This window comes from Arachis ipaensis, chromosome B05 (assembly GCF_000816755.2).
Source record: "Arachis ipaensis cultivar K30076 chromosome B05, Araip1.1, whole genome shotgun sequence".
In the NCBI taxonomy this organism is placed as follows: Eukaryota; Viridiplantae; Streptophyta; class Magnoliopsida; order Fabales; family Fabaceae; genus Arachis; species Arachis ipaensis.
The window spans coordinates 478243-488471 of record NC_029789.2 but is presented as its reverse complement, the minus strand read 5'-3'; the positions used below and the strand labels follow the sequence as shown (position 1 = coordinate 488471).

At 34.1% G+C, this 10229-nt stretch overlaps 2 protein-coding genes across 2 annotated transcripts in view; both read left to right on the top strand.

Moving 5' to 3' along the window:
• Nucleotides 1-1105, top strand: part of LOC107642281 (7-deoxyloganetic acid glucosyltransferase) — a 6624-nt gene extending 5519 nt beyond the window's left edge. The window contains exon 3 of the mRNA XM_016345585.2: nucleotides 364-1105. Coding sequence (XP_016201071.1) covers nucleotides 364-892 — 529 coding nt within the window. The 3' untranslated portion in view covers nucleotides 893-1105. The remainder of the gene's footprint in view (nucleotides 1-363) is intronic.
• On the top strand, nucleotides 1276-4528 carry LOC107642282 (7-deoxyloganetic acid glucosyltransferase-like). Its single transcript, XM_016345586.2, has 3 exons — nucleotides 1276-1803; nucleotides 2781-3216; nucleotides 3908-4528. Exons 1-3 carry the CDS (start codon nucleotides 1311-1313, stop codon nucleotides 4434-4436), a joined length of 1458 nt encoding a protein of 485 aa, XP_016201072.1. The 5' UTR covers nucleotides 1276-1310; the 3' UTR covers nucleotides 4437-4528.

The following is a 10229-nucleotide window of genomic DNA, read 5'->3' as shown; positions in this document are numbered from 1 at the left end:
ACTAATCATATCAAAAATATGTTTATGTAAATTGGTAGAAAATTTAATATATTTTATTATTATCTTTTGTGATTTTTACTAAATTATTTAATATAATAAATATCAATTTCTTAAATAAAATTTTCACATAACGACATAAAAGCATACATCTTAATGTGAGTAGTCATTTAATTTCTATAAATGTTTGATTTATAGCTAATTTTTGGCATCCATATATTACGAAGTTTTTATATTTAATAAAGATATTCATATTTAATTTGAAATTCAAGTACATATAAAAAAAAATATTATGATCTATTATATATTGTAATATTATATTAATTATTGTCTAATTAAACTCTTGGTACATATTTTTTCATTTAGGTACGGTTTAGTTAACAGTAAGATGCGATTTTTATGGGTGGTGCGGTCAGACATGATAGTCGCCGGAGAAGGCAAAGATGAGAGTGTACTGGCAGAGTTGGTGGAGGGAACTAAAGAAAGAGGGTTAATGGTTGGGTGGGTGTCACAAGTGGAGGTTCTTGCACACAAGAGTGTTGGTGCGTTCATGACGCATTGTGGGTGGAACTCGACCATAGAGAGTGTGATGGCTGGAGTGCCTATGATTTGCTGGCCATACTTTGCGGATCAACAGGTGAATAGCAGGTTGGTGAGTGACTCTTGGAAGGTTGGGTTGGACATGAAAGATGTTTGTGATAGGAACGTTGTGGAGAACATGGTGAAAGATGTAATGGTGAATAGAAAGGAGGAGTTTCTTCAATCGGCAGAGAAATTGGCAGTTTTGGCTCGAGAAAGTGTGAGTGAAGGAGGTTCTTCTTACGACAACTTGGACCGTTTGATTGATTTCATAGAATTGATCAGCCAAGAACATCTTCGCACTGAGACTAGTTAGCATTTAGAAATGGCCAATTGCAATTTATGGGATTTGAATGTTCCAAATTCCAATAAGCAAATAATTTTTTGTTTGTTATCTACCTCTACTTGATAGAATTATATGCGTTAAGCATAATTATATAGAAACGTGAACCACGTGTGCATTGACGGATCTAAAATTTTTTAATACTGGGACAAATATACATATATTATATAAAATGTCTTTTTATTATCATACAATTTAATCAATTTTCAACTTAATTGACTAATACATATTCATTTGCTAATAAATAAATCGCGACTAAAAGTAATTTTTCTAGTCAGAGAATCTATCAGTATATATGATCCCATTCCCTTCCAAACTTTAACTTCCATTATAGGAAATTAAGCTTCCTCCAAAAGCTGAAAAATAATTCATACTAACAACCACACAGAAAATGAAACTACAGCAAACATGTTCAGTTCATGTTCTGATTTTCCCGTGTCCAGCACAGGGACACGTAAACTCCATGCTAAACCTTGCTCAGCTTCTTGCACTCCGCAACCTCCACGTTACTTTCCTCAACACAGAACACATCCACAACCGCCTCACGCGCTTCGCCCACATAGAATCCCTTGCAGCTCGCTACCCTACGCTCCGGTTTAAGAGCATCCCTGATGGTCTACCGGAGGAGCACCCTCGGTCAGGGGAGCAAGCTATGGAGCCGCTTCATTCGGTGAAGGTGCATGGTAAGCCTCTTCTAAGGGACATTTTGGTAAAAGAGAAGGTGACTTGTTTGGTGGCTGATGGGTTTTTCGGGAAGTTGGCGAATGATATGGCTGAAGAAGTTGGAGTAGCAAGTATTCATTTTCGGACCATCGGTGCTTCTTGTTTCTGGACTTATTTCTGGATTCCATACCTCTTTGATTCCAATGAACTCCCCGTTACAGGTAAGTGCGCCGTACCCAGGTGGAAACTCAGGTGAAATTGATATCTGAGAGCTGTTAGATAATGATTTGACGGATTTGACTAAATTTTCATCTAACGACTCTCGATTATCAACTTCACATGAAGTCGACTACTTCACCTGAATTTTCACCTTTTTAAATATGTATTTGCTAGTAGATTTAATTTAGATTATTAGCAGTTTAAACTTTTGAATGTTATAGTACCATGCATTTTATTAATTATTTTTATATAATATAATAAATAAAAATTTATAGCTTACCGCTGGTAGTGTAATATTTTCATTATCGATACATACTAATCAAAATAAATAAACAATATATATTTCATGAATCATTATACATTTTAATATAGTCTGTTTTAATAACTAAAATATTTTTTTTCTTCTTAAAATGTTTTTTTAGGGCTTTTTAAATAAAAAAAATTATCATATTTTCCAATCTAATGAGTAAAAGATGAAAGATTTACGGTGTCCACATTATTTCTGTACTATCTTATCTAAGCTGCTACCACTTTTCGTACCATTATTAGATATTTTGGATTGCTTCTTAGCCCAACAGGGGACGTTGATACTTGGCCACAAAAACTCACAAATTTTGTCCCTTTTTTAAGCTTAGGAATTAACAAACTAACAAACAAAAATTAGATTATTAAAATATCTCGGTTAGTCTTAGCCAGGTCAAATGGTGCTGATACTTACGACTTATTATAATAAAAAAGACTAACATCGAATTTCTCATTAATTTTTTTAGGGATAAATCTATCTGATGGCATAAATTTTGAGGACCAATTTGAAAGAATATTAAATTACTCTTTACTACTGTATTATTATTCAGTTGAAAAAATAATCTGAAGTTAAAAGTTATAAGAATGGCGCATTCATCTTTTTGTGCTATATGACATATAGTTCTAAGTTCTCCATTACCATGTGCAAAATGATCTCATGACTAAGTCCATGAAGGGGAAGAAGACATGGACCGCATCATAACCACCATACCAGGAATGGAAAACTTGCTCCGATGTCGCGACCTCCCAAGTTTCTGTCGTCCAAACCGTGCCAAGGGCGAACCGATCATTCCTCTTGAAACCATTGTCTCCGAGACCCACCAAACGCTCCGTGCACGCGCCGTCATATTCAACTCCTTTGATGATCTTGAATCCCCTGCGCTGTTCCACCTACGCCTCCGCTTCCCTACCATCTTCACCGTCGGCCCTCTCCATCTACACCGTGCATGCAGAGCACCAACAGCCACCAATACAACGACGTCAAACAACAGCATACGGGAAGAGGACACAAGTTGCATGGCGTGGCTCGATTCTCAGCCATTGAGATCGGTGATATACGTGAGCTTTGGTAGCATCACTACCATGACAAGGGAGAGTCTCTTGGAGTTTTGGTACAATTTGCACGTCCCTCATATAGTGTTGCTATACAATTGTGTAGCTTATTTATTAATCGCTTATTATTTCGGAAAAGTGAATGATTTTGTCCAGTTTAATTTTAATAAAAGATGAGTGTTAGAAGGCCAGCACTTTTGTTAAATTTTGGCCAGTACTTAATCATCAAAAGAAAATTGAATAATTTTACATCATTAGACGCAATCTCACACCATTAAAAATATCAATGATTGGCTAATTGATGGCTAAAAACCACAAAATCTACTGTCCCCTAGACTTTCTCTTAATAAAATTTATACAATTTAATTAGTTATATGTGTAAAATTTTAATTATTAAAAAATAACTTTAAAAAAATATTTTTAATATTTNTTCATATTGATACTAAAAATCAACTACTAAAATAATCATATTTTTTTGTCATAAAATTATTTAATGAATATCAAATATAAATGATAGATTCATGACTTCGTATTCATACATATTAGTTGCTATGTTATTACTCATATTCTTATTCGTATTCAAAATTTAATTTAAAAAAAAATAACAAATAAATTCTTCGATATTTATATTTTAGATTTTATTGGTATCTAATTATAAATCACTAATATATCAATGATCTATGACGTATTAATATATACTTTTCCTAATTATTATGTAATTAAACTTTTGGTACATATTTTTTCATTTAGGTACGGTTTGGTTAACAGTAAGATACGATTTTTATGGGTGGTGCGGTCAGACATGATAGCCGCCGGAGAAGGCAAAGATGAGAGTATACCGGCAGAGTTGGTGGAGGGAACCAAAGAAAAGGGGTTAATGGTTGGGTGGGTGCCGCAAGTGGAAGTTCTTTCACACAAAAGCGTTGGTGCATTCATGACGCATTGTGGGTGGAACTCGACCATAGAAAGTGTGGTGGCTGGTGTGCCTATGATTTGCTGGCCATACTTTGCGGATCAACAGGTGAATAGCAGGTTGGTGAGTGACTCTTGGAAGGTTGGGTTGGACATGAAAGATGTTTGTGATAGGAACGTTGTGGAGAACATGGTCAATGATGTTATGGTTAATAGGAAGGAGGAATTTCTTCAATCGGCAGAGAAATTGGCGATTTTGGCTCGAAAAAATGTGAGTGAAAGAGGTTCTTCTTACGATAACTTGGATCGTTTGATCGAGTTCATAAAATTGATCAGCCAAGAATGTCTTTACACTGAGACTAGTTAACTTTTTAATTATTATTTGGTTGTTATCTACGTCTACTTATCTTTGTGGAATATTTTGCATCAAGAAGTGAAGAACTATGACATCCTCCTTAATTAATAAGAGAAATCTATAAAAAGATTACTTGTATATTTATTCCTTTTATTTTGCAAAATAATTAAAAAAATGTTTGTTATGGCAACATGGCATTAAAAAAAGTTCTATATAATGGCCTAATTAATTAAATATATATTTGCATTTAGACTTTTAAATTTGTACATTGTTAATTCAAATATATATTGAGTTGTTTTTGAATTTTTTTTTTTTTTTGACTGGAAAGGGAGGAAATTCATTCAACGGAACTACAAGGTTCAGCAACGCCAAATTGAGTTTATGAGAATTTAGATTGGTAGGCGCTAATTATGCTAATTTATGAGCAATTTTGTTTCCACCTCTTTTTATATGATTGAAACTAACTGATCTAAAATTACTTATTAGATTCCGGACATCAATGATAAAAATTTTAAAATAAGAGTCCAAATTACCTCCTTTTCTGAGAGCATTTACTACCTCTATATTGTCACTCTCTAATATAATATTAGTAAAACAACACTCTATTATTAATTTTATACTAACAAAGGCTGCATAAGCCTCTACTTCTCGGGGTTCAAGTGGGTACAGTATGACCCATGAAGCTGCTGTCATTATTTGGCCCCAATTGTCTCTAACTACCACTCCTATACTACCATTAAAATTTTTGAAAATTGCAGTGTTCACATTAACTTTCAAGACAGAGTCTGGTGGGCACTCCCAATTTTATATTGATGGACGCTGCTGTTCATTCCCTCTGCTTGTCCTCGTTTCCTCTCTGGTCTGGATTTGCCAAAATTCCTCAAAGAAGGTTCTAACTTTTTCCAATTCTTCTTCTATCTGTAGCACCCTTTCCTTAAACACCATGGAGTTTCTCGCCTTCCACAATTGATTCATCGTGGTACAGAACATTTCCTTTTCTTCTTTATGGAGAATCTCTATTGTACTCACTATCCATTTTTTCAAGTTTGTGTCCCTTCCAACTTCGGTTCTAAGGGTGAACGGGGAGGCAAACCAGAATCTTTTCTCAAATTCGCAATTCCTGAATATGTGCTCCTCAGTCTCTTCCTCATTCCAACATCTGGTGCAGATTGGTGAACAATTAATTTCTCTTCTGTTCAGGCTCTTTTTCGTTGGCAAGGAGTAGTGTAAGAGTCTCCACATGAAGTTCAGTATTCTTGGGTAAGCTTTAATTTTCCAAGTGTTCTCAAGAGTTTCCAGCTTTCCTGTTTATTTTGGCTCTCCGAAAAGCCATAGAAGCTCGTTGCCCTCCAACAAGTACCGCTGCCCACTACTCTCACTTCCATGTCAAGATAGTTATTTGACATAGAAATCATCTCAACCTCCAGAGACCTATCCCATAAAATAACCAATCCACCCCCCCCTTTGTCTTCCATCACCTCTGCAGTCCACACCGATAATGTTGTTCATTCCACCCTTATATCTTAATCTCATCATCTCATTCGCCTTTTTTCTAGTCTCTATTAAGAAGAGTAGGTTGGGAGTTTGTGTTTTAATGAGCTTGTTTAGAGCTCTAATTATCCATGGGTTCCCAAGCACACGACAATTCTAGCTTAAGATCTTTATTGGTTTCGGCGAGGCTGCTCTACAGCCTCCACCGTTTCTATTTTATTTTCAGAGAATTGTTTTTTAGATTTTGTCTCCCTATCCTCAGTCTCCATCTCATCTCTGTCAATTGTCTTTCTTTTTTGTGCCTTGTTTTTTTTTTCTATTTTTTTCTCTGTATCATTTGGTATATCGCTGGCTTGTTTCTTCTATCTCCTTGCTGTGCTTGCATTCTCTTCTTTGCTTGATTTGTAATTTTCTGTAGCGGAATTCCATCTTTTTTCTTCTTTTTCCTATCTTTCCAGTTTGCTTCCTTTTCAATCTCCTTATTCTCCTTCACACTCATTTCCAAGTCTGGCCTTGTTTCTTCTTTGGTTTGTCCTTCCTCTTGTTTGTTGATTTCTATGGTTTTTTTTTTCCTCTAAACTCATGGAGTTCCTTCTCCTTTTTTATCCCATCCTCCAGATTCCTCTTCGGTGAGGAGGTTCCTGGGAGTGTTATCGCAGGGGCCTGGCTGTTATCTTTTCCAATGTTGGCCTCAAAGAAGTCCACCATTGACAAACATGCCAGTTTTTCCGTTAGTTTCTATGTGATTCTTGCTTTACGCTTTCCTTCTTCCTTATTTTCTTCTTGTTGTTTTTCATTTAATTTGTTCTACTGTTTATTATATCAACTCTAACACCAGTAATATCTGATTTTATCCAGGGACCAAGAGATTTGGATTTATACATATCTCTTTCCTCATCTTGTTTTCCTTTTTCATAGTTGTTTTCTTCATATCCTGCTTTTTCACAGTAGTAACAAACTGTTGGTAATCTTTCATACTTGAAGTTTACCCATGTAAGGCCATCCTTCTTGCTCCCCACGTTTGTTCCTTTCATGAAGGGTGTATTAATGCTCATTTTGACAGTTGCTTTAATGAATCTCACTTGGTCTTTTCCTGCTTCAAACAACTCGTAGCTCACTACATCTCCCATACAGGCAGCTATCTTTTCTCCATGTTTTGGTGTTTTACAGTGTTCTGGTAGGTCCTAGATCTGCATTTTTGTCTCCACCTTATCTAGGTCTTTGTCTATCTGATCTTCAGCTCTCTCCCATTTCTTCACTAGTAGCCAGGCATTCCTAAAGAACCCCCTTTTAGCACCTTGTTCAGATTTGCCTCCTTGTTGAAGAAGAACTGATAGATCTTGGGTTGGAACTTCTATAACTCTAAGCCTGTTGGTTTTCTCCATATATTGGATAGTACTGTCTGGATCCAGGTAACATTGATGTTTTTGTTTGTTACTAGCTTTTCAATGATGCTATTTTCGCATACTTTGACACTTTCTAAGATGTCATCTTCATCATACACGACAAGTGTTTCTTCCTCGTCAGGTTCCTATTCTATTGGTTCTACATATTCTCCTTCATCAGCCATTGTTTGTACTCCACCTCGTTGGGACACTAATATTTGTCACTCCACTAGTTATCATTAGTAAGGACTCTTTGCACGATGTATTACGGATAATAACACTACACTCTTCAAACCCTAGGAGAAGAGACTCGCAAGGACATGATGAGAGATTCGCAACTGTGACAACGGAAGCAAATTGTTTCCACCGCAATGGAGTACCGACTCTATGAGTTGTTTTTAAATTGCTTATGACACAAATAAAACTAAAAAGAGAAAAAAAACGTTAAACATGATCTTTTGGTATGGTGCCTATCTAACATGTTTATAATATGATCCACAAGACATTCACACTCGAATCCGGATAAAATTGTTGCAAGGCATATATGATAATCATTAGATTAAGGTCTTACGTGTCACATGGTCGAATTAAAATTTCTGACATTTAATTTAGTAGACTAGTAAGCTAATAACTAAATTAATAAAAATTAGACTTTTATTATTATTATTATTATTATTATTATTATTATTATTATTATCTTTTCTTTTGTTCATGGATTTTGTTTTTTTGGACAATAATTTCTTTTATTATTTATTGGTCATAAATTGTGTGTCTAATACTATTTGTCAATTATTTTTTGGACACGTACCCTATTGTCTGATTGACTGATTGCATTGTATTTTTGGATTCAAGCGTGGTTCTTCCTTGAAATGATCTTTTGGTATTATCTGCCTCGGAATTCAAAATCAAGGTTCTTTCAATTCGTAATCAGGCCTACTGTTGAAATAGCCCAAATGACATTTGAGAAGAAGGAAGTCTCTTTTGTTCTGGTGAGATTCAATGATACACAACAAAATTTACCCCCCAAAAAAAAAAAGAATGAGACAATGGAGAAACTTGAGAAAAACCTATCGTTAACAAATTGGCTTATCATCCTATTCATAAACCATGCATAACAGAAGAAAAGGTTTATAATACTGGAAAAATTTCAAGTGTACTGGAAAATATCGATGTCCTAATTGTTTTAACCGTTGATTTTAATTAATATATATTTTTTATAATCCAGATCAACAGTTAAAACAACTGAAATACTAGTGTTTCCGGTACACTTGAAACTCTTCCTATAATACTTGATATTTTCCTAAAAGAAGGCATTCAACAAAAGTTACAAGACAATTGAAAATTTGGGATATTTAGACATGGACCTAGCATGCAACTAGCTAATAACACAATTTGCTAATAATATATGATATTATAGATCAAATATAGAAAGTCTAAATATTGTGTTTGAGTTAAAGTGAATCTATAGACCAAACCAAATATTATTAATAACTAACTTAATGACTCAGACATGTATGACTATGGTATTATTTGTTAAAAATTGGTTTACTTGATCTTTTAAATTCAAATTATTTATATTAAATAATTAAGAAATGGATTTTAATGCCAAAACATATCTAAATTCATAAATGTAATTTAGGATGATGTTGGGTTGATTTATGATTTACTTGATTTTGATTAATGATTCCTTAATTTTCTTTAACCAAAATCTTTTGTACTTGTAACAAAATTGAACAATAACTTTTCTAATGGGTAAGGATTGCAAATATAAATTTATTATGTGTAGGAATTTAAATTCTAAAGATCTTATGAATATTTGAAATTTTGAATGTACTTTTTATCATAGTTGTTAAAATCGGATTATTAGACCGGCCAATTTGACCAAAGAAATCGATAAACTAAATTCCAAATCCATATTTTTTTATTAGATTCTCCATCGTTGTCCTTTGAAACCAGGTAAAGCTTTTCTTTCCTTTTTTATATATGTGGCGTCCCCCTTTGATAAATTTAAGAAGAGATCTTAACAAACATAAATATTACCTTAATTGATCACTAAAATCCGATACCTATTGGTCATTAGTCATTATTAACATAGCATATCGTTCACTTTTGAGGAAAAAAATATTTATTTATTTATTTTTTTGGATGGGATGGGGGAGAATAAATCAAATTTTCCCGTTAAATATTCAATTTATAAATAATATATACTAATCTTCCACTAAAGTTTGGGTGATATTACACTTGATAATTCTAGATTTTGTAATCAATGAGCTATAACTCGACCGATTAACGTTTCAGTCGTAACCGCCGACCAAACGGCACAACGATCAGATACGTTATCAATCCTCTCCAAGCCGACGTAAATACTCAAACCGTAACTGACGAGAAGCTCACCATACAAAAACAAGGTAAAGTATATTCTTCAGACAGTTCTAAAATATACAATACTGACTTAAGCATTGGAGTGCGTATACTCCCCTTTCTTTCATTTGCTCACACTCTCACGTCTCACCAAAAGAAAAAGTTCGAATTCGAAGGATTGGCCATTCAACCTCTAAGATTGTAGCTCGGTAACCATCCGTCGCAAGAACCGATTTATTCTCAAGTCAAGAACAATAAATATTTTATATTAATAATTGATTTTAGTATACATCTAATATGGTTGATATATGAAATAATAGTAGCCTTGTAACAAATTGTGAAAAGTAGTAAGATTAGGACAAGCTTTCGTTTTTGGGTTGATGATGTAGTTTCCTATTCTACCCCTAATTTGGTATCTCAAAATCATTAATACGTGAATGCTAATAAAGTCCCTAAACTACCTTATTATAAGATAGAGACGTATAGAACAACAAACCCATTGCAAATAATCGTTTTGAGAAGTGGCATGCATAACTAACCCACATTGGTATCATCCCCTAAAAGATAT

What these genes read in the sequence shown, in the direction of transcription:
- LOC107642282 (XM_016345586.2), top strand. Translation starts at nt 1,311, where the DNA reads ATGAAACTACAGCAAACATGTTCAGTTCATGTTCTGATTTTCCCGTGT. An exon ending in CAATGAACTCCCCGTTACAG is followed by an intron (nt 1,804 to 2,780) that starts GTAAGTGCGCCG and finishes AAGTCCATGAAG; the next exon opens with GGGAAGAAGACATGGACCGC. An exon ending in GAGAGTCTCTTGGAGTTTTG is followed by an intron (nt 3,217 to 3,907) that starts GTACAATTTGCA and finishes TTTTTCATTTAG; the next exon opens with GTACGGTTTGGTTAACAGTA.